Source organism: Doryrhamphus excisus, chromosome 18 (genome assembly GCF_030265055.1).
Source record: "Doryrhamphus excisus isolate RoL2022-K1 chromosome 18, RoL_Dexc_1.0, whole genome shotgun sequence".
Classification (NCBI taxonomy): Eukaryota; Metazoa; Chordata; class Actinopteri; order Syngnathiformes; family Syngnathidae; genus Doryrhamphus; species Doryrhamphus excisus.
Window position 1 is genome coordinate 6648314 of NC_080483.1, and position 23902 is coordinate 6672215.

General features: G+C 40.3%; 3 protein-coding genes across 7 annotated transcripts in view; all 3 read left to right on the plus strand.

Annotated features, from left to right (window-relative positions):
• Positions 1-13268, plus strand: part of aldh1l1 (aldehyde dehydrogenase 1 family, member L1) — a 28135-nt gene extending 14867 nt beyond the window's left edge. For both annotated transcript variants that reach the window (XM_058054641.1, XM_058054640.1), the window contains exons 9-23: positions 51-142; positions 1432-1579; positions 1651-1770; positions 4656-4783; positions 4964-5114; positions 5191-5261; positions 5767-5872; positions 6799-6886; positions 7193-7286; positions 7366-7465; positions 7563-7661; positions 8995-9160; positions 9248-9353; positions 9445-9644; positions 12104-13268. In XM_058054641.1, the coding sequence (XP_057910624.1) occupies positions 51-142; positions 1432-1579; positions 1651-1770; positions 4656-4783; positions 4964-5114; positions 5191-5261; positions 5767-5872; positions 6799-6886; positions 7193-7286; positions 7366-7465; positions 7563-7661; positions 8995-9160; positions 9248-9353; positions 9445-9644; positions 12104-12159 (1725 nt within the window). In that variant the 3' untranslated portion in view covers positions 12160-13268. The remainder of the gene's footprint in view (positions 1-50; positions 143-1431; positions 1580-1650; positions 1771-4655; positions 4784-4963; positions 5115-5190; positions 5262-5766; positions 5873-6798; positions 6887-7192; positions 7287-7365; positions 7466-7562; positions 7662-8994; positions 9161-9247; positions 9354-9444; positions 9645-12103) is intronic.
• A 1540-nt stretch (positions 13269-14808) lies between these two features.
• LOC131106267 (protein FAM217B-like) lies at positions 14809-17495 on the plus strand. Of its 3 annotated transcripts, none has more exons than XM_058055174.1 (4): positions 14809-14988; positions 15208-15283; positions 15401-15465; positions 16058-17495. In XM_058055174.1, exons 1-4 carry the CDS (start codon positions 14975-14977, stop codon positions 17202-17204), a joined length of 1302 nt encoding a protein of 433 aa, XP_057911157.1. In that variant the 5' UTR covers positions 14809-14974; the 3' UTR covers positions 17205-17495. The 3 variants fall into 3 exon arrangements, with proteins under 3 accessions (XP_057911157.1, XP_057911158.1, XP_057911159.1); XM_058055175.1 differs by having other exon boundaries at positions 14809-14972; XM_058055176.1 differs by having other exon boundaries at positions 14809-14972; positions 15208-15269.
• A 901-nt stretch (positions 17496-18396) lies between these two features.
• Positions 18397-23767, plus strand: pdrg1 (p53 and DNA-damage regulated 1). 2 transcript variants are annotated; one of them, XR_009120072.1, is made up of 6 exons: positions 18397-18555; positions 20201-20273; positions 20358-20432; positions 20505-20585; positions 21516-21677; positions 23286-23767. XR_009120072.1 is itself a non-coding variant. In XM_058055381.1 (5 exons), the coding sequence occupies exons 1-5, from the start codon at positions 18469-18471 to the stop codon at positions 21596-21598; spliced, it is 399 nt and encodes a 132-aa protein (XP_057911364.1). In that variant the 5' UTR covers positions 18397-18468; the 3' UTR covers positions 21599-23196. The 2 variants fall into 2 exon arrangements, 1 of the variants encoding a protein (XP_057911364.1); XM_058055381.1 differs by lacking the exon at positions 23286-23767 and having other exon boundaries at positions 21516-23196.
• The last annotated feature ends 135 nt before the right edge of the window (positions 23768-23902 follow it).

The window sequence follows — 23902 nt, forward strand, 5'->3', positions numbered from 1 at the left end:
AACCAAAGCACTGTCATGATTTCAACTAAAGCAGGTTTGTGTGCTCACAGGCAGTGTGGCAGAGCATTCTCACCAACGTCAGTCAGATTAAAGACTCCACTGATTTTTTCAAGTCTGGAGCTGCTTCCATGGATGTGGTCAGGTAAAGTAAGCCCTGGCCACTTGGCACTTTAATTTTGCAGCTACACTGAAATTTTTTTTTTCAAAAATATATTGATAATTCATGTTGTTTTATGGGTATAGACAAGTTATTGTTAAATAAAAAAATACACTTAACCATATTATCCACATTTTTGTATAATGAAGTATTTTCATTCATTCGTTCATTCATTTTCTACCGCTTATCCTCACGAGGGTCGTGCTGGAGCCTATCCCAGCTGTCTTCGGCGAGAAGCAGGGTACACCCTGGACTGGTCGCCAGCCAAATCACAGGGCACATATAGACAAACAACCATTCACACTCACATTCATACCTATGGACAATTTGGAGTCACCAATTACGTAACCTAGCATGTTTTTGGTATGTGGAAGGAAACCGGAGTATCCGGAGAAAACCCACGCATGCACGGGGGGAACATGCAAACTCCACACAGAGATGCCAGAGGGTGGAATCGAACCTGGGTCTCGTAGCTGTGTGGCCTGCGCGCTAACCACTCGGTCATCCCCGTGCAGCCCCATTTTCAAATTCAAAATGGCTAAATTAGGTAAAATTTAAGGTATTAAGAAGATGCATTGAAAGACATATGTAGTATTTACACTGGTCACTAGGTGTCAGTAATGTCACTGGAACGACAAACTTTTATTGCAGGTTTGAATAGATAGATAGATAGACTCCCTTTATTGTCATTGCACAAAAACACAGTAGTGAAATTGCCAACGAAATGTTGTTGCCTGGCTCCCATATAATAACAGACACAAAAGAAGACAAGTAATAATAAATAATAGTAATAATAATGTGGAGAATAAATAGATGAGCTCCTAATATCAATAATAATCCCTAACATGGACTACTGTAATCCATGCCTAGCTAAAACTCATTTGTGTTTGTTTATGTTTATGCATATGTTAATTTGGCGTTCAGTCATCTGATGGCCAGGAGGAAGTAGCTGCTCCTAAATTTGGCTGACCTGTAGTCACATGGTGGCAGTATTGACTTACCCTTCTCCCTCGCCCTTAGCAACCAAATGGCCTGTAATGCTTTGACTGGTTGATGTGGACCGATATCAATGTTTAATTTATTAATCATACACCATTTAGAGCCGTGTATACATTTTGAAGTGGGAATTTTACACGCCGTTGCGTTCATCGACTTCCAAGAGTTGAAAAATCGATCATAAATTAGGTAAAAAACAAAAAACAAATGGCGTCATATTTAACTGTTAACACCAGGATGCACTCGTTGGACATGTTTTAACCTGTTGCTGTCTTCAGGCTTGTAGAGGAGGTGAAAATGCGTGCGAGTACCTGCCAATTACAAAACGAAGACATCTACATGAACACCACCTTCCAGGAGTTTATCCAGATGTGTGTGAGGAAGCTACGAGGGGAGGACAATGAAGACCAATTAGTTATTGACTACGTATGTCTTCATCGACATTGTTGATATCTGTTGCAGTACAAACCAAAATCAGCTTGGTTTCTCTTGATCAGGTGGAGAAGAACATCAACAACATGACTGTGAAAATGCCTCATCAGCTTTTTGTCAATGGAGAGTTTGTAGACGCAGAAGGGGGAAAAACGTACAAGACAATCAACCCCAGTGATGGCACGGTAAGTCAACACGAGTTCTACTTAGTTATTTCTTCGCAACATATGGTATAGTGGCGTGAAAGTGCATGTTTGTGATATAAATGTATTCAATTCATTTATTGAGGATATATTCATCCTCTCAGAACAATAACAACACTTCAGATCTCATAAGATGACGACACCAACAGTTGCCCATTTGTTTCCAGCATTATCAGTTAAACAAACATTTGAGCACTGATTAAACAGTTATACAATAGCATTTGTGATGTTAAAACATTGTCTTCACATGTCAATCTAATGACAATTTCCAGAGAAATGTATGCTTTTCACATATCTTTGGTACAATAATATCAGTAACACATTTCACATATTGCATATTAGCCTGCTTAATGCTATTCACCATACATTAAGGCCTGCTAGCATTAGCCATTTCACATGTGCTCAAATGCTCTACGAAACATTTTATATTGTCTTCACATGTCAATCTAATGACAATTTCCAGAGAAATGTATACTTTTCACATATCTTTGGTACAATAATATCAGTAACACATTTCACATATTGCATATTAACCTGCTTAATGCTATTCACCATACATTAAGGCCTGCTAGCATTAGCCATTTCACATGTACTCAAATGCTCTACGAAACATTTTATAATAAACCAATTTCCAGTCAGCTGTTTACTTAGCAACTTTCTACACTCTTTTCAGCTGTTTATATAAATTATTTTTAATTTATACTAACCCGTGGTACAGAATAAGGAAGACAATCCACAATGATTCGCCATCAGAATTTATTCTTCCTCTGTCGTTTTATCACCTACTCTATACCACCATCGCTGCCAGCACCCCCTAGTGGACCTTGCGGTATTACAGCCAAACACCAACAATGGAGATTTGGATGATTTTAGACACAAAATATTTAAAAATAGTGGGGTGTCTGTTTTTACAACTGAATTTTATATATCAGACATTAATTATTACTACTATTAACTGTTTTAAACATATTCATGCATTTTAACCATGTAAATTTATTGTATCTTTTTATATACAGTGAAGAAAATAAGTATTTGAACACCCTGCTATTTTTCTATTTCTCCCACTTAGAAATCATGGAGGGGTCTGAAATTTTCATCGTAGGTGCATGTCCACTGTGAGAGAGATAAACTAAAAAGAAAAATCCAGAAATCACAATGCATGATTTTTTAACAATTTATTTGTGTGATACAGCTGCAAATAAGTATTTGAACACCTGAGAAAATGAATGTTAATATTTGGTACAGTAGCCTTTGTTTGCTATTACAGAGGTCAAACGTTTCCTGTAGTTTTTCACCAGGTTTGCACACACTGCAGGAGGGATCTTGGCCCACTCCTCCACACAGATCTTCTCTAGATCAGTCAGGTTTCTGGGCTGTCGCTGAGAAACACGGAGTTTGAGCTCCCTCCAAAGATTTTCGATTGGGTTCAGGTCTGGAGACTGGCTGGGCCATGCTAGAACCTTGATATGCTTCTTACGGAGCCACTCCTTGGTTTTCCTGGCTGTGTGCTTCGGGTCGTTGTCGTGTTGGAAGACCCAGCCACGACCCATCTTCAATGCTCTGACAGAGGGAAGGAGGTTGTTCCCCAAAATCTCACAATACACGGCCCCAGTCATCCTCTCTTTAATGCAGTGCACTCGTCCTGTCCCATGTGCAGAAAAACACCCCCAAAGCATGATGCTACCACCCCCATGCTTCACAGTAGGGATGGTGTTCTTCGGATTGTACTCTTCATTCTTCTTCCTCCAAACACGCTTATTGGAATTATGACCAAAAAGTTCTATTTTGGTCTCATCTGACCATAAAACTTTCTCCCATGACTCCTCTGTATCATCCAAATGGTCATATGCAAACTTAAGACGGGCCTTGACATGTGCTGGTTTAAGCAGGGGAACCTTTCGTGCCATGCATGATTTCACATCATGACGTCTTAGTGTATTACCTACAGTAACCTTGGAAACGGTGGTCCCAGCTCTTTTCAGGTCATTGACCAAGTCCTGTCGTGTAGTTCTGGGCTGATTCCTCACCTTTCTTAGAATCATTGAGACCCCACGAGGTGATATCTTGCATGGGGCTCCACTCCGATTGAGATTGACCGTCATGTTTAGCTTCTTCCATTTTCTAATGATAGCTCCAACAGTGGACCTTTTTTCACCAAGCTGCTTGGTAATTGCTCCGTAGCCCTTTCCAGCCTTGTGGAGGTGTACAATTTTGTCTCTGGTGTCTTTGGACAGCTCTTTGGTCTTCGCCATGTTACAAGTTAAAGTCTTACTGATTGTATGGGGTGGACAGGTGTCTTTATGCAGCTAACGACCTCAAACAGGTGCATCTGATTCAGGATGATACATGGAGTGCAGGTGGACTTCTAATGGGCAGACTAACAGGTCTTTCAGGGTCAGAATTCTAGATGATACACAGGTGTTCAAATACTTATTTGCAGCTGTATCACACAAATAAATTGTTAAAAAATCATGCATTGTGATTTCTGGATTTTTCTTTTTAGTTTATCTCTCTCACAGTGGACATGCACCTACGATGAAAATTTCAGACCCCTCCATGATTTCTAAGTGGGAGAAATAGCAAAATAGCAGGGTGTTCAAATACTTATTTTCTTCACTGTACCTTACACTTGTCACACTTAAATGGCTCAGATCATAGTTTCTTATAATTATGTTTTGTTGTTGCACTTTGGTCCATGTTGCCCATATATATTTTTATGTAATTATATTTCTACATTAGAAATTAATTTTACATTTATTTTGTTCGGAAATCAATTCAAAAATGGTGAATGTACTAGCTATGTGAGAGTTGATGCCTGCATGTCTACATGTGTGTGTTGGGGTACAACTTCTTCATCTGTCATTCAGGCCATTTGTGATGTGTCACTGGCTCAAATAAAAGACGTGGACCAAGCGGTGGCTGCTGCTAAGGAAGCGTTTGAAGAGGGCGAGTGGGGCAAAATGAACCCAAGAGATAGAGGAAGACTCCTATACAAGTGAGAGCGCTTTTTAGTATTTATTGGGAATGTCTCCCTTTTAAGTGTAAATATTTTTAAAATAAGAACATTGCTTCAAGAGTATTATTTTTAAAAGCTCTTAAGTTAACAGGACGTGTGCCATATATGTATGCCTACAAAATAATATCGAATAGAGGTCATATCTGTCCCGTACCACAGGCTGGCTGATCTGATGGAGCAGCATCAGGAAGAACTGGCCACCATCGAGTCCATTGACTCAGGCGCTGTTTACACTCTGGCCCTCAAGACTCACGTGGGCATGTCAATCCAGACCTTCCGCTACTTCGCCGGCTGGTGCGATAAGATCCAAGTAATGTATCCACTGATATGCAACATGAGATTTGGACCGTTACCTATGATATAATACTGTATGTTTGATGTCGCAGGGTAGCACCATCCCCATCAACCAAGCCAGACCCAATCGCAACCTCACCTTCACCAAAAAGGAACCAATCGGGTAAGAACTTCTACTATGTGAGGATTTACAGTACATAGACTTTCTAACAAAGGTCACCAACCAGCTTTGCTTTAATTGAGAGAGAAAGAACATGAACTAAATGTTATACATGAATTAGTATTTAATTAGCATTTAAATAATCCAAAAGGTGGTTTAGTAGTTGGTGTAGAAAGTCTTTTTGGCAAACAAAGAGGTCAGATGATTCTTCAGGTTGGTCAGCGCGGTTCCACACCTCTCAGGAGGGATTACGGTGAGAGAAACTCGCCCAAAAGCAGAAAATTTCCACCTCCACGTTTGACAGTAGGGATGCTGTTTTTGGACTCATAGTCCTCAGGTTTTTTTAAGGTGTTACTTGGTGATCCTTTGGTCATTCTTAATTACAGTACCAGTTTTCAACCCCATTGTAAGTCTTATTTTGAAAATGTACCAACTTTCAACTGTTGGCCAATTTAGTGACCATGTGTATTATGAGATGTGTTGAGCTATTTGCTATTTGTTTCTTTAGGGTATGTGCCATTGTGATTCCTTGGAATTACCCTTTGATGATGCTGGCCTGGAAGACTGCAGCCTGCCTGGCAGCAGGGAACACAGTGGTCCTAAAACCTGCTCAGGTTGTCCTTTTAAAACTAGCATGATGCGTGCCTGTGAATATTCTCAGTCATCCAGCTCATTATATTCTAATCAATGGCAGATGGACTGTTCAGGTTATCTTGCCTCTTGTCCTATCCTGACCCTAAACCTAACCCTAACCCTAAACCTAACCCTAAACCTCAACCTCAACCTCAACCCCAACCCCAACCCCAACCCCAACCCCAACCCCAAACCCAAACCCAAACCCCAACCCCAAATCCAACCCCACACCTTGCCCTTGCCCTTGCCCCAGCCCTTGCCCCAGCCCTTGCCCCAGCCCTTGCCCTAGCCCTAGCCCTAGCAAGCTTAATCAGTCCATGATGAAAGACTCCATAGGACAGCCCTACTCTGAGGGGATGGTGTAAGACCCAAGAGCCACACCCCAACCAAGTCTTTGTGGTGCAACACAGCAGTCGTTAAGATCCAATGGAGTGGGGCCTCTGCCAGCCAGTGACAGTCGTTTTTGTTTGTTAGCATTGAGCAAATGACAGTCGTTAAGATACGCCACATACAAAACTGAATAGAGTCCAAAGTCCTAAGGTGATTCCACACAAACGACTATTGGCTAGCAGAGTCCTCACTCCATTGTAGCTTAGCTAATGTCGTTTTATACCACAACAATGTGAAACCATTTCTGTTGGGGGTGTGCCTCTTTACCTTTCGAGGATTCATATTCATATATCTTGCACCTGCATCATCCCCTCAGACTACAGCTGTCCTACCTAGTCATTGAGCATGAAGTGATTCAGCCTGCTCGTATGAGACGTGATACGTCTTCTAAGACAACCTGAATAGTCCATTTGCCATCGATTCAATGTGATGACACGGCATGTTCAAGTAAGATCTTCATGCTTCAACAAAAGTCTCTAAATAATACTAATGATAATAATAATCATAAAATTTCCAGGTGACTCCACTTACAGCTTTGAAATTTGCTGAGTTGGCGGCGAAAGCAGGATTACCTAAAGGCGTGATTAATATTCTACCTGGATCAGGTCAGAACATTTTGTTGTATAAAATTGTCCATAGGTATGAATGTGAGTGTGAATGGTTGTTTGTCTATATGTGCCCTGTGATTGGCTGGCCACCAGTCCAGGGTGTACCTGGACAGCTGGGATAGGCTCCAACATTTATCGCGGTTAATTGGTTCTAGACCCAACCGTGATAAGTGAATTTCAGCAGAGTAGGATTCCTAATTCATGCATGGAATATTGTCATTGAGTATAGATGACCTTCCAAACATTATTAGAACCCTCTAGACATGAAATAAGACCCCTGTAGTCACTCCTATTATTTTGTAGGTGCCGTGGTGGGTCAGCGTTTGTCCGACCATCCCGACGTCCGAAAACTGGGATTCACAGGTTCCACTGAAATTGGTAAACACATCATGAAAAGGTGAGATGCCGGGCAAGATTAGCAAAATTATCTGAACTATTTAGAGGATTTTTGATGCTATCTTGCTGCCGTTTCAAAGCTGTGCAGTCAGTAATGTGAAAAAAGTGTCACTGGAGCTCGGAGGAAAATCTCCTCTCATCATCTTCAGTGACTGTGACATCGACAAAGCTGTACGCATGGTACGTGCATTCACATGCGCTCGGCTTTTTGGCATTTTCTAGCACCCCTTACATAGATATAGTAGTAAAAGTAGACAATGTACTTTGTGTATTCCAGGGCATGAGTTCTGTGTTCTTCAACAAGGGAGAGAACTGCATAGCAGCCGGCAGACTATTTGTGGAAGACGGTATTCACGACCAGTTTGTGAAAAAAGTGGTACGTGTCTTATATTATTGGCCCAATTAATCATTTCAGATTTTACTGTAGCATAATACAAAATATGTAACTAACTTTGTATGTATGTACAGTAGGGAAAATATGCACTCAATTCATTTTCATAGTAGAACAGGGAAACACAATGTAACATACCGTAAATAAGTATGGAGGTATGGAGGTGACAGAGAGGGAAGGGGTGACGGCAGGAAAAGAAGCCAAGGGTTGTGTAGCCCTCGGCAGATGCAACATAGCATCCATTTCCATTTCGTTTTCTTGCAACAGAAATCTTGGAGGTATATTTATGGTGTTTATTGGATAAGCTCCGAACCTGGGGAGACAGAGCCTTCTCCATCGCTGCCCCCACCCTCTGGAACTCTTTGCCCCATTCACTCCGTGCTTGCCCCGACCTTCAAAAAACAACTAAAAACCCAACTGTTTAAATCTTAAATTTAAATTTTTTTTTCAACTCTATTTTTATTTATTTATGTATTTTTTTCTCTCTCTACTGTAAAGCGTCTTTGAGTACTCTGAAAAGCGCTTATACAAATAAAATGTATTGTTATTATTAATTTAATTATTAATTTAAAATTGTAATAATAATGAATAATATAATATAATAATAACTATTATTATTATTATTTATTTAATTATTAATTTAATTATTATTATTATTAATTATTAACCGATTACATTAATAATTAAATTAATAATAATAATAGTTATTATTATATTATATTATTAATTATTATTAAAATATTAAATTAATAATTAAATTACTAATAACAATACATTGTATTTGTATTGTATTGTCATTAAGATACGCCACATTACAAAACTGAATAGAGTCCAAAGTCCTAAGGTGATTCCACACAAACGACTATTATTATTATTACTATTATTATTATTGGGCACTAATACAGTTGGAACATTTAGATGAAGCGGTATGAGGAAATCCATATTCTGTAGTTTTGCCACATGTCATATAGTTTTAGTATTTCATGTGTATTTTTGAGTTCCAACCATATTTAAACTTTGGTTTGAGTATACATTTTGCTTTTGTTGCTCACTGCAAACTGGATCGTGTACATGAGAGATGGTTCAGCTGCAAACCTTCTGTGTAGTTTTTGGTTATTCTTTTAACTTTTTCTTTCTTAGTAATAACTTTTTCCCAAATCCCGATTTGAACGATTTGCGGTATTTTCGCTTTGATTTTACATGACTTCTAGTTAGGGATATGTTTTTTTTTTAACCCAAAATACCAACCCAGCCATACACATTAATTTGTAACCTTTATTTCATCTTTTTCCTTCCTCTCTCAATGCTTGTTTGTCAGGTTGAAGAAATGAAGAAGATGAAGATTGGTGATCCACTGGACCGCTCCACAGATCACGGCCCTCAGAACCATAAAGCCCACTTAGACAAACTGGTGGAATATTGTCAGACTGGTATCAAGGAGGGAGCCACCCTGGTGTGTGGTGGCAAACAGGTACAGCGACCAGGTAAGGAGCCATGTCTGCTTTTTAGCATTGCTTGTCTCCAGATGAACACGTCGTGCGGATGGATATTTACCATGTCGTTGTTGACAGGGTTCTTCTTTGAGCCCACCGTGTTCACGGATGTGCAAGACCACATGTATATCGCACGAGAGGAGTCGTTTGGCCCCGTCATGATTCTGTCCAAGTTTAAGAGCGGGTAAACTGAAATCATCGATAACTTCACAGCAAGACATCGCTGCCATTGTCGTCATACTTTCTGCCTTGTCCTGTTTGTTTTACTGGTTCAGAGACGTGGACGATGTCCTGCGAAGAGCCAACGCCACAGAGTATGGCCTCGCTTCAGGTGTTTTCACAAGAGACATCAGCAAAGCGCTGTATGTCAGTGAAAAACTCAACGCCGGGACAGTCTTTGTCAACACCTACAACAAGACGGATGTGGCTTCACCCTTTGGAGGCTTCAAACAGTCTGGCTTTGGAAAAGACCTGGGTAAGCTAAGAGACGTCAACATTATCGTACAGGTGGTCCTCAGCTGACAGTGTTCTGTGTTAGGATGTTTCATGGTTATGAACGTGCTCCCATGAATTAAAAACCGAGACTCGCTGCAGAGTCATCGTAGCACGCCTGTGGAAGAATATGCTTCATTATGTCGCTTAAGCACCAGTGCGCCAAAGAAAAGGAAAGCCATCACCACTGATTAATTCCAGAGGGGGCCAGACCTGTCTGGGACAATATTTTAAGAATGGTAAAAGTTAAATTGTATTTGAACATGCAGATAAATTAGAAAGAAATACATCACATAGTACAATTAGCCTTTTCACATGTCCAAAAGGAGTAGGAAGAAGCAGAGCTTATTTACTCCCCCCCAACAGAAACTCAGTTTCTATTGTTCATTCATTCATTCATTTTCTACCGCTTATCCTCATGAGGGTCGCGGGGGTGCTGGAGCCTATCCCAGCTGTCTTCGGGCGAGAGGCGGGGTACACCCTGGACTGGTGGCCAGCCAATAACAGGGCACATATAGACAAACAACCATTCACACTCACATTCATGCCTGTGGACAATTTGGAGTCGCCAATTAACCTAGCATGTTTTTGGAATGTGGGAGGAAACCGGAGTACCCGGAGAAAACCCACACATGCACGGGGAGAACATGCAAACTCCACACAGAGATGGCCGAGGGTGGAATTGAACCCTGGTCTCCTAGCTGTGAGGTCTGCGCGCTAACCACTCGACCGCCGTGCCACCCCGTTTCTATTGTTATCATAATAAATAATAATCATCTATATAATAGTCAGTCCAATACAAAAAAGGAGAAATAGACATAACGGAACAAGGTCAGGACTCTTCATCATTGTATTTGCAAACATCAACTGCTTGTATTGTTTCTTGAATTTGCCCATTTTAGTGTATTGTTTGATATCTTTACATCTGTTCCGTAATTTGATTCCACATACTGAAATGCTGTGGGTTTTTTTTAGCATTGTTCTCGCATATAAGTGTTTTTAAGTTAAATTTTTCTCTTAGATCATATCTCCCCTCTTGTAAAGAAGTAGTATCATCTGCACATAGTACTGACTTTAAGTTTTTTGTTGCTTTACAATTGTCATTAATATACAAGTTGAACGGTTTTGGTCCCAATACTGACCCCTGGGCACCCTATATGTAATATTTAAACTTCCAGATGTTTATTCTCCTCGCTTTACATATTGCTTCCTGTTAGCTCCGTAGCTTTTGACCCAATTCAAATCTAATCCTTTGATTCCAAGCGTATTAATATGCACAGGGGATGGGGGGGTCACGAGGGTCACGACCCCCGCAATCATCAGATCCAGCCAATGTAACCGCTTGAATATAATCACATAATTCCGATTTAATAAAAATATATATTATCTTGCATTAATATTATGTTGCTATTCTTTATTTATATAATTTGCTAGCAAAACAGTAGCATGTTTAATCATCCGGTAATGTAACCATCCCTCCCCCGCTGAATACTTGGTACAGTAAACCTTGGATATATCGGACTCGGATATATCGGAAATTCGCTCACAATGAACAGATAAAAAAGAACCAATTTTTCTGTAATGCATTTCCAATAAAAATTCATTGCATATATCGGATTTTTTATAACGGATTTCGCCTATTTCGGACAAAATCTCCAGTCCCGTTCCAATGCATTTCCATTAAATTTCCCTCGCATATATCGGATGGCCGCATCGTGGCGCTCCAATTCGCCGAATCGTGACAGGCCGCTATATGACGTCATTTGCAGCGTTTGCAGCATTGCCTGCGCGTCCAGGTACATTGGAAACATAGTCAAGGAAGTGCCTTTTTATAACGGATAAAATCCGATTTACGCATATACCGGATATAAATCCGATATATGCGTAAAACGGACATTTTCCGGTATACGCATATAACGGATTTCGCTTATATCGGACAAAACCAGTGGGAACAATTGAATCCGATATATCCGAGGTTTACTGTATTACCCAACCCGCTTTCTCTACTTATTTGGTGTCTGTTTAGCATGGATGGAGACAACAGAAACATGAAAAGAGAACCAAACGGCAGACAGACAACATTTTTTATTGTTGGTTGACAACAAAACCTAATAGAAAAAGAAAAATATCCTGACCAAAAAGAGGTAAATACCAGTATTGTTAAGATATGGCAATCTAGTCGTTGAATTGCCAAGGTGAAGCCAGAGGAATATTACTGTAGTTTCTATGTCTTTCATCTGTTCTGTGTACAGTGTGAGTGACTTAAGAGTTAACTTTGGTATCATATCCAGTAGGTAGAAGTTCCCCCTTACACTAAAACTGGAATTACACCACACACAGAACGAAACTTGTTCATATTCCGAGGACCACCTGTATGTACGTAAATCCACAAATACCATCAGCCACTGTTCTTGATACAACACATACTTAATACTCCACCAGGTCAAGAGGCCCTCAACGAATACCTGAGGACCAAGGCTGTGACCATCGAATACTGATTCTGTTCTGCCTCAAGACTGGTGCTTTGTTCTTAAAGGAAAACTATACTTTTATATGAAATTCCCCCCAAAACATGAACACACATTTCTTTCCATTTTCTGTGCATTCAAATAAGAGAAAATGATATCTTTAAAGCCCTGTAAAAAAAACAACTCTAACAACATTGTATGGTTTGATCATGCATTAAAAGGTACATTGATGATAACATGTAATACTTACAGTATCTTGCTGTATATGATGCCAACTGACGGAATAGCTGTATCTTCCAGCATGAGACCTGTTCAGGTAAAAAAAATGCTCAGAACAAATCTTTGTAGCGATGTTGTCGGGTGTAAGTTGAGAGCCGGTATCCACTGCTTCAGTCTGTCCCGTTGTTTTGTTTCTTGGTAACTTTGGCGTTATTGGTAACTTTTGGCGTTATTGCCACAACCGTCAACAATACACTTGTGAGGCATTATTTACAACCTAGCGGTAACTTTTCACAGCTAACAACACAGTGGCGAGGCGTTGTGTTGGTCTGCCAGAAATATACAGTAGTACTTTGTGGTAGCTGCTACAATAACAATATCGCTGTAGCGTGGTTAATATACAGGTCAGTTTTTGTAAAAAATAAAAATAAGTAAAGTAAGTCCCAATGACGTACATTGTTAGCTAGCTCATTGTAACTCGTTTTCTCTCATTAGTAATATGTGTTCATGTTTCACATCAGGATGGGTACACAAAAAGTGCAGTTTTCCTTGAACATGTAGTGCCAATCATACCATATGCCTTGTTGTCATGGGACTGTCCTAATGTGCTGTGATGATGGCGTTAGTCAGGGGATACCTGTGAAAACGTGCTGCATCGAAATATGGCTTACATTAGGTCACAAGTGTCTTGAAATCTGTAACGGATGCACACTACCTTGAACCTTCTGATTCTGCTGAGCTAATCACGTTTTACTTGAATCGCCCCTGCCGCCATTGGACGGTACTGTTTCTGGAACTGCTGGACTGGATAGATATCATGATGTCTCTTCTGTGTGTCTGACCTCAGCAATCAGTCTGCATTGATTTGGACTTTGTGATGCATTCTTTGCTACTGTGAATAAATAAATGCATTAATCATCTTCCAGAATGGAAAAAAGGGCCTGCCTGATAAGAGCCTGGTGATATTTTGAAACCTCGCTACACGTCTAGACCAGACATGGGCAAACCATGCCTACTTAAGATTTGTAATGTGCCTTTAATTCAACATTTCAAATTATTATATTAAAAAACCTTCACCACCCAACAAGATTTGCAATACTATTTTGAAAAAAAACTACCATAAGTGCACAATTGGTTTAATTCTAACAATGCTTCCAGTGATAAGTATGAATGTTCCTCATAACTAACACCTTCTACTTCATGTGTGGTCTCCTTTAATGCAGGAGTCTCCCTATATTTAGGTTTTCACTTAATGTGAGAATACTGGAAGGAAATGCATTCATTCATTTTCTACGTGTGGGGTGCTGGAGCCTATCCCAGCTGTCTTTGGGCGAGAGGTGGGGTACACCCTGGACTGGTCGCCAGCCAATCACAGGGCACATATAGACAAACAACCATTCATACTCACAATCATACCTATGGACAATTTGGACAACTCCAGTTTCCTCCCACATTCCAAAAACATGCTAGGTTAATTGGCGACTGTAAATTGTCCATAGGTATGAATGTGAGTGTGAATGGTGGTTTGCCTATATGTGATTGGCTGGCGACCAGTCCAGGGTGTACCCCGCCTCTCACCCACAGTCAGCTGGCATACGCTCCTACATACCCCTGTGACCCTAATGAGGATAAGTGGTATAGAAAATGAATGGATTGATGATTTGCCTCTATTTCTTGTCTAAGCTGATAAGCATCCATTTTACCCAATTTGTAAAGAATTTCTGGAATTAAACTCTGAGCAGCCTCTTCTAGCCTCTTTGGTGAACTTATAAACCTCGGTTATAATTGTTTATGCAGCCATCTTGAATCGGAACACAAACCGCAGTCTGAACCATGTAACTATATGGCGCTCTCTTATGGGCTGAATATGAAAAAAATTGCATTTCAGCTGCATGATATTGGTCAAAAAGCCTCCTTGTATTCATTATTAACATCAACCTGTTTTCCCCCAATTTTTGCTGTTTATTTGTAAAATTTTCAAAATAGTTTAGAATTTCTTCTTAATCTTTGTACATTTTCTTTTCCTGATATAACTTTATTACCATAATATTATAACTTAAAACCAACCTAATTCTTGAAATATATATATTTTTTTGTTCTTACAATATTATGACTTTTGTAAAAACAACATATTTCACCGGATCGGAAAGGAAATCGCTATAATCGGCAGAAATCCTCGAGCTCAAGTAGTAAATAGTGCACAACCAAAAGTCAAAGTTGCCGCCGACAGTGCCAGACTGGAAATGATAATACCAAATTAAGAGCATGAACAGGAAATGAGGCGAAAACAAAGACAAACCAAACCATCGATTATATCGAATTCACATTACAATGTGTTACAATTCATAATACAAGTATGACTTTTTTTGACATATAACTGTCGAAGTAAAATAAAGTGAACAGTGCAAAGCATGTAAATAAAAGCAAAAAAGACTAGATCAATGTAAAAATAAACAGAAGAGAAGTGGAAAAACATTCATCTCATCACGCTCGTATCGATCCGATGCTATATGCTCCAATTGATATCAATATTTACATGGCCCCGCCCAACACTACGTGCACTGTACGGTTGTGCTGGGGATGCTAGCACGGGAAATGTCTCCATCCATCGGAAGACTTTAAAGGTATGATGGTATTCAGGTATGATAAATATGTCTGTCGTTTCACACGATGATGACAACGATATGATTTTTTTTACTCCTTTGTAATTTCACCGGCGACAAGGCGGTCGTTATTGTTTTTCTATATACAATATCTGCCTTAAATGTGTCTAATAACTGTCTACATTGAAACGTAACGATAGAGTCATAATCTGCTTTTGAACGAGGGTGTTTTTTTTGACATGGTGTTGTTTTGCAGCAACAGAATGTTCACACATGAGAAGCAGACGCGGTACATCTTGTCTGAACAACAAAACACAGGTGAAAAAGATAAGGTGCGTTTCGAGTACAAATTAATTATCAAGGAGTTTTATTAAAATGACAACACACCGCAAGTCTTACTGCTAGCAAGTCATGTTTTTTATGTTACTATTTTTTTCTTCGTATTCCAGAAAACTCGGCAAAGACGAAAAAAGCACAAGCAGACCAATGTGTTCACCTCTAATTCTCAACACAGGTAAAATCGAATCCCAAATTGTCATAATAATGACATAAAAGGTCGAAATAATGAGATACAAAGTGCGCATGTGCGCCATGTGACCTAGTGAACAATCTGGCACATGCCGCATTTGTATCTCATCATTTTTTACTTTTTATACTGTCAAATAGGAATTGTTATTGTTGTTTAGGTTTGACACGGATGTCTAAAAAGTGACGGACCAGAGTTCATCTGTCCTTAGTGCCTGTCAGTGATAAATAAAGAGACCCAGTGAGCAGGCTAAATCTCAAACGTCCAGTTTGTATAGTCAGGAGACAAGTGACACATATGTCATAACTTTTTATCTCGTAATTTTGACCTTTTAGTTCAGAATTATGACTTTCTTATCTCATAATTATGACTATTAATATCATTACCTTAGAGTGCTTTTTTTATAGGAAGTCGTGCAACTGTTTGGCAACTGCTTTTTTAGGATCCAGCTAAGACAGAGAAGAAGATTTGGTACATTGTTTGTTATTATTGATGATGTGGGATACAGAGTGGTGAAAATGTGTTTTTTTTTTATAATCATGTTTGTGTGGACATAGTCTAAATATACTTTTTCTTGTAGTACTCAGGAAAACTCCAAATATGAGCCACTGCCCATTTCCTTGGGGGACAGCGTGAAGGCTGTGATCCAGAAGGTACCTCAGCAAGTTCCTCAACGGAAACAGTGGGCCAGCAGAAGGAGCAGAGACACAGTAGATGTTCTCCATCCTGTTGTGCCAGATGATCACACAACAAACATACAAAGAGTCAGTGAAGACGCTGACAGTGACTCAGACTTGTCTGACACTGAGAGGACTTCTGTGTTGCCTTCAGGTGGACTTCCTCCACAGCTTGAGCTGCGACCAGAGGTTATCCAACCAGAGGAGTGTTCCTCTCATGCTCTCAGACGTAGTCCTACGGGGTACAACTTCCCCGACTTTCTTCCTCCACCATTTAACTCTTGGAGTGTGGGTCAGCTGTCTGTGTTCTACAGCTCGGAGAACCGAGGGGCTCTGCGATGCAGGCCTGTTGGGCCACTGGAGAAGTACTTGGAGAGGCTGATGGAATTGGAATGGCGACAGATTCAGACCATTCTGGAGGAACGTGGGAATTCACCTGCTTCGTCTGCAACATCAGGGTGCCATAGGCCACCTAAAAATGCTTCATCGAGGCTCAGCTCTCCAAAGTGCATCCTTCAATGTCAGCGTGCCTTCCCTCTTACCTTCTTGTCTTCTTTGGCTCATTCCACCATGCTCTCCTGCCAGGTGCGCCACACTTCCTGTGGGCTTTTGTGCTGCCGCTCTCAAAATTGTCCATCCAGACCTGGCCTCCTGCGGGGGCATCAAGGCAAAGCCTCTCTCCCCAAAAGGAGTTACAGCGAGAGTCGTGTACAAGCAAAAGAAACATCAGTGTTCCAACCTCCGAACTTCAGCAGCTCTGTGAGGACAAACGGACACATGAGGAGGATGCAAGCGTTGGGCAACATCCGAAATCCCGTCCAAGCTGCAAACAGCAAACCTGCCAGGAGCTCAAGTGCCTCCAGGAGAGGGAGAGAGCATACAGTAGATTTCATGGACAACACAACAGACTTGATGAAGAGGAGAAGTGTGTCCGAGCGGAGAAGGAGTGCTGCAGAAAAGCAGCCGTGCTTGAGTAAAAGTAAAGATGCCTTCCAGGGAAATAACTTTACTCAAAGTAACCTAAGTACTGCATCAAAAGTATTGTACTAACTCCTACCAGCTTGTTGTTGTTGAATGTGGAACAACCAGATGACAAAGTCTGTTTTTCAATTGCACACTGGTGTATTTGCACTTGGAACTGAATAAGTGGGTTCATTCTGAGGAGTACATCAAAATGCAGTACACTGTCAGTACCCTGATGTCAACAAAACACTCAAGGCGTACACTGAAAATGTTAAATGTGCTGGAATGAATACCCTCCCACCATCAAGAGTCGCCATCTTGGCTGCATAGTGAAAGGGGAGGGACTCCACGTGTCTTTTGTGACTTGTAATATTTACTGTAAGCTCATTTAAGAATTTTAAACTTTTTTTCTTGTTACATCAAAGGCCTGCAATTGTATCTTTTTTGCTTAGAGACACCTACACGTACCGTAAATTCCGTGGTAAAAGCCACGGCCACTACATTTACAGAAAAAAACATTTTTACTACGGAAGTCGCACCATTGGAAATTGTATGATGTCATTACTCAGTATAACAGTCTGGCTCATGGTGGACTAGAGCAGGGTGTAGCCCACCTCTCGCATAAAGACAGATGGGGTAGGCTCCAGCATACCTGTGAGTGAACCTAGTGAGGATAAGATGGATGGACATATGACTCATCTTATAAATAATGCTACAGTCATCACACAGCAACTTAACAGTGAAAATGTATACCTTTTGGCAGTCAGTATTAAAAAATAATAGTTCTTTTTTGGAAGGGGCAGTCAGTACTTCAAAATGACAGTGCTTCTGTGATATAGAGGATCTTTGACTCTTTTTTTGCACTACCCACATCCTTAAAACAACAGAGCGTTCTTGCCACATAGAGGATCTTTGACTACAGTGTTTTTTAAATCTAAAATTTTTTTAACAAAGTTGTTTTGTTTTGTGTTAAAGAAAATGAAATAAACTCAAAGTATAGTTACAAACATAAACAAAATATAAATTTCTGAAATATTGAAATGATATGTCATATGATAATATCTAATGTTTGGAATCAGGGACAGGCAACAAATGCTATTTTTTCAGTGTTCATTGTAGTTTAAATTTAAACTTACTTAAGTTTACATTTAATGAATGAAAAATGTCAGTAATCTAATCAAACAAAATAATGTGCAAGAACGGAAACATTTCATTTGTTCGCACTCCATTTCAGAAGGTGGCGCTATTGCACATGCTATGCGTTCTTTGCCAACCACAAGCGAAGAAGAATGAGGAAAGACGAAGAAGAAAAAAACAACATCAGAATCAGCGAAAGGTAAATGTTGGATCCATGATGGACGCTGACGCTCAGCATGTAGTCGAATATTTATCGGAGGTGGAGGAAGCGGCTGAAGATGTTCTAACAACGAAACAACAGGTAAAACAACAATATTGAAACATGAAATATTAGCGTTTATGTTATTTCTTATTGGAACATGATAGCACACGACGTGATTTTCAACTTGTTTTTGCATGTGGTTGTTGACCGTAAATGTAACCATTTTTAACCTTTAAACTATTTTACTAGTGCTGTCATTATTTATTTTAAGACCTGTCCTTTTACCTGTTTTATTTAGAAATGTTTACCTATGCGGCAAATATTCTACAGGGTGTCCCTAATACATTTCTTTACAAAAGGTGTAATTTTATTCATAATAATAGTGATAAACAAGCGATACGTGAAATTAAAATGACGTAAATAATATTGTATATACAACGGAACCTCGAGTTTGAAATGCAATATATTGTAGCGTCGTTGTCGACGCTATGGAAATTAGATTAGATTAGATTCATTGCTCATGTCACTTGTACAGGGCAACAAAATGCAGTTAGCATCCAACCAGAAGTGCAATTTTATAAGTACCTTAGTAGTAAGTAAATGTAGAAATAGAATACAGTTGTAAATGGACAGATCTATGTACAAACTATAACAGGCTGTGACTATAACACAGTGAGGATATATACAGGGATATAAATGACTATAATAGGGCTATTGCAGATTATACAGATAATAAACAGTATGTACAGTATGGATGTGACAATATATAATAACATAAATATGTACAGTATTGCAATGAAGTGACTATGATACAGTGTGAAATAACACGACTGTGGTAACTGTGGTAAATAACGAGCTTTTTATTGCAAAACAATGGCTGCAGTCGTCCTTAACCACGCCACTAAGACACCAACAACCATAACAACAGTGCTTCATTCCTGGTTCCCTCACCATGACACACCCCCACCCCCTGATGCATTCACGCCACCCGGAAAGGTCACACACTGTGGAACACATCGGGGTCGCTACATTATGGAATATAGTACAAATGACAGAAACAGTTTGTGAATCTCCATGAGGATTATAAGACGGTCCTCCTGTAAAGGGGTACGTGACCCGAAAATGAGAAATCTTGAAATAAATTATTTATGCACAGAAAATATTGGCGGAAGTGTGTGTGTGTACCAGTATGAAAGTGCAGAAGACACATTCTTGACATTTAAAAAAAAGATTAAAGACACAAACTAATATTTTTTAACTTTTATGTTTTTATCTTTTTAGTCCTATTTTATGCTCTTAGTCTTCAGCTTTTAACTCCAGTGTTTCCTCAGGGGGGTCCTCCACACTGGGGGCTGTGTCGGGTCTGCTGAGGGGGTGCCATCCTTGGGTCCCTTCGACCCAGCCGGCTGGGGGTTCCTCCCTTTAATGTGGGGGTCCGCCCGTCTGTCGGAGTCGGGGGGCCCGGGTGCTGGTCCCCCGAAGGCACGGTCTGCAGCTCCTCTAAGTGTGGACGGCCCCAAAGGTGGCATTTCCTTGATCCTCAGTGCCATGCCATGTCTCCCTACTGTGTGTGATTGTGTGTGTGTGTGTGTGTGTGTGTGTGTGTGGGTCTAGTATGGAGGGTGGGAAGGGGGGGCTTTCTTTTGTTTCTTTGTTTTTTCTTTTTAATTGTGGTAATTGTTTTAATTCTGTAAAGCACACATAAAGTTGATTTGATTTGACAGTACATGTGTTGGCATGACAGATAGTTGACCTGGACGTGAAGAAAAACAGGAACAGAGAAGCACTGAACGCACTGAAGGATGAAATATGTTCAGGTTAGTGAGCCCTCATCGTTCTGTCAATGCCATGTCCCAATGCCCCATCCTCACCTCGTCCCTTCGGGTTCGTGTCCCTTGCAGAAAAAGTCAAGCTTTGCTTTGGAAACATGTTCATCAAATTCCCCAAGTCCAAGGCAAGAGAGGTCATTCAGAAAGGTAACATGTCAACTGTTAATGTCTTTCTTCCCTGAATAAATTCATGCAGGGCTATTATTTTCTTATCCGTAGACCAGGAACAGTTGGACAAGGAACTAAATGACCTTCGCAACGGACTAAAAGCAAAAGTCAACCATCTCAATGAGATTCAAGGTGCGTATGCACATTGTAACTATTTGATTGCATCCTGAATGTGGGGGCTGTATTTCCTTTGATAAGATAGTCATCCCTCATTTACTGCGGTTAATTGGTTCCACATTGTGTTAATATTTTTGATAGTCAACCAAATATGACACTATATATACGGGCAATGGAACTTCCGGATGCCATTTTGTTCCTATGTTAATACATAGGATGCTAACAAGGAAGGACGTCTGTGTTCCCATGACTGTACACATGCTATGTATACTATACACATAACCGAAGGAACCTCAGCTAAATGTTAGCAGCGTTTCAAAGCTAACACTTAACTCTTTTAACATTTCCAAGTGTCATTCCCTACCACTAAAGCTCACAGAACAAACATCTTCATTTATCCTTATCCAATAGTTTTTGGTACATCCCACCTTACCAAATGTCTTTTTATTGACACATCTTAGCCATCCATTTTCTGTACCGCTTATCCTCACGAGGGTCGTGAGCATGCTGGAGCCTATCCCAGCTGTCTTCGGGCAAGAGGCGGGGTACACCCTGGACTGGTCGCCAGTTAATCACAGAGCACATATAGACAAACAACCATTCACACTCACATTCATACCTATGGACAATTTGGAGTGGCCAATTAACCTAGCATGTTTTTGGAATGTAGGAGGAAAACAGAGTACCCGGCTAAAACCCACACACGTGCGGGAGAACATGCAAACTCCACACAGAAATGCCCGAATGGGTAATCAAAACCGAACCCTTTACCACTTTTGAAACACACACAAGCCTTATTTTTGTTCTAAGTGTCTTTTTTTTTCTCGTACGTCTACTATATTAGGTAATGAGTGTAAAGTTGACTATAGGGATGTTATTTCATGCCTAGAAGGCTCTAATAGTGGTAAAGTATAACTGAGGTGGATGTCTTTTCTGTTTTTGTAGGAAAGCCTGAGCTGAGGGGCTACAACCTTTTACCACTGTCCACCGATGAAGTGAAAGCTATTAATAGCCTTTTAAAAAGGTGACCCATCACATCCTCCAACCACAGTTACTACTTTACATTCACTTCCTGAGCACCACTCTACATCATTTTTATAGTAGACTTACAGTGAAGAAAATAAGTATTTGAACACCCTGCTATTTTGCTATTTCTCCCACTTAGAAATCATGGAGGGGTCTGAAATTTTCATCGTAGGTGCATGTCCACTGTGAGAGAGATAAACTAAAAAGAAAAATCCAGAAATCACAATGCATGATTTTTTAACAATTTATTTGTGTGATACAGCTGCAAATAAGTATTTGAACACCTGAGAAAATGAATGTTAATATTTGGTACAGTAGCCTTTGTTTGCTATTACAGAGGTCAAACGTTTCCTGTAGTTTTTCACCAGGTTTGCACACACTGCAGGAGGGATCTTGGCCCACTCCTCCACACAGATCTTCTCTAGATCAGTCAGGTTTCTGGGCTGTCGCTGAGAAACACGGAGTTTGAGCTCCCTCCAAAGATTTTCGATTGGGTTCAGGTCTGGAGACTGGCTGGGCCATGCTAGAACCTTGATATGCTTCTTACGGAGCCACTCCTTGGTTTTCCTGGCTGTGTGCTTCGGGTCGTTGTCGTGTTGGAAGACCCAGCCACGACCCATCTTCAATGCTCTGACAGAGGGAAGGAGGTTGTTCCCCAAAATCTCACAATACACGGCCCCAGTCATCCTCTCTTTAATGCAGTGCACTCATCCTGTCCCATGTGCAGAAAAACACCCCCAAAGCATGATGCTACCACCCCCATGCTTCACAGTAGGGATGGTGTTCTTCGGATTGTACTCTTCATTCTTCTTCCTCCAAACACGCTTATTGGAATTATGACCAAAAAGTTCTATTTTGGTCTCATCTGACCATAAAACTTTCTCCCATGACTCCTCTGTATCATCCAAATGGTCATATGCAAACTTAAGACGGGCCTTGACATGTGCTGGTTTAAGCAGGGGAACCTTTCGTGCCATGCATGATTTCACATCATGACGTCTTAGTGTATTACCTACAGTAACCTTGGAAACGGTGGTCCCAGCTCTTTTCAGGTCATTGACCAAGTCCTGTCGTGTAGTTCTGGGCTGATTCCTCACCTTTCTTAGAATCATTGAGACCCCACGAGGTGATATCTTGCATGGGGCTCCACTCCGATTGAGATTGACCGTCATGTTTAGCTTCTTCCATTTTCTAATGATAGCTCCAACAGTGGACCTTTTTTCACCAAGCTGCTTGGTAATTGCTCCGTAGCCCTTTCCAGCCTTGTGGAGGTGTACAATTTTGTCTCTGGTGTCTTTGGACAGCTCTTTGGTCTTCGCCATGTTACAAGTTAAAGTCTTACTGATTGTATGGGGTGGACAGGTGTCTTTATGCAGCTAACGACCTCAAACAGGTGCATCTGATTCAGGATGATACATGGAGTGCAGGTGGACTTCTAATGGGCAGACTAACAGGTCTTTCAGGGTCAGAATTCTAGATGATACACAGGTGTTCAAATACTTATTTGCAGCTGTATCACACAAATAAATTGTTAAAAAATCATGCATTGTGATTTCTGGATTTTTCTTTTTAGTTTATCTCTCTCACAGTGGACATGCACCTACGATGAAAATTTCAGACCCCTCCATGATTTCTAAGTGGGAGAAATAGCAAAATAGCAGGGTGTTCAAATACTTATTTTCTTCACTGTATTTTAGCACAGTTTAAAAAAAATAAAGTTTATAAATGAATTTGTGTTTGAGTGAAATAACTATTAGACCTCCTACCAACTAGCAAGCATTCTGGATCATTAGTTTCTTCTAGAAGGTCCAACTAAACAAATCACTCTAACCGAAAAACATACAATGTGGCAGCAAGATGAACATGAACGCCACCTTGGTGCTTTGCTGAGTTATTTGGTGAATTCCATAGTGAACAGTTTCTCACCATTGCAAATTGAATGTCCCGTTCCACATTTTATGGCCACCGATCTGATGAGTTTGTCTTTTGTCTTTGTGTTTATTGCAAACATGAATTTGTGGAATTTAATATGGCTATGAAAATAGCTCTTCAAAACATTAAAAATAATGAAATTACTTTTTTATTACAAAGCATAACAAACCTTTGTAACAACGCTGTGTGAGTCACATCCCTCATCTAATAAGAAATCCAATAAAAAATTAATTCATTCATTTTCTGCTGCTTATCCTCACGAGGGTGGTGGGCGTGCTGGAGCCTATCCCAGCTGTCTTCGGGCGAGAGGCGGGGTACACCCTGGACTGGTGGCTAGCCAATCACAGGGCACATATAGACAAACAACCATTCAC

Excerpts from the sequence above, each read along its gene's own strand:
- LOC131106267 (XM_058055174.1), top strand. Across the intron at positions 15,284-15,400 it reads ACACAGGTGAAAAAGATAAG|AAAACTCGGCAAAGACGAAA; the intron begins GTGCGTTTCGAG and ends TTCGTATTCCAG. Across the intron at positions 15,466-16,057 it reads ACCTCTAATTCTCAACACAG|TACTCAGGAAAACTCCAAAT; the intron begins GTAAAATCGAAT and ends TTTTTCTTGTAG.
- pdrg1 (XM_058055381.1), top strand. The coding sequence starts at position 18,469 with ATGATGGACGCTGACGCTCAGCATGTAGTCGAATATTTATCGGAGGTG. Across the intron at positions 20,274-20,357 it reads GAAGGATGAAATATGTTCAG|AAAAAGTCAAGCTTTGCTTT; the intron begins GTTAGTGAGCCC and ends TGTCCCTTGCAG. Across the intron at positions 20,586-21,515 it reads CCATCTCAATGAGATTCAAG|GAAAGCCTGAGCTGAGGGGC; the intron begins GTGCGTATGCAC and ends CTGTTTTTGTAG.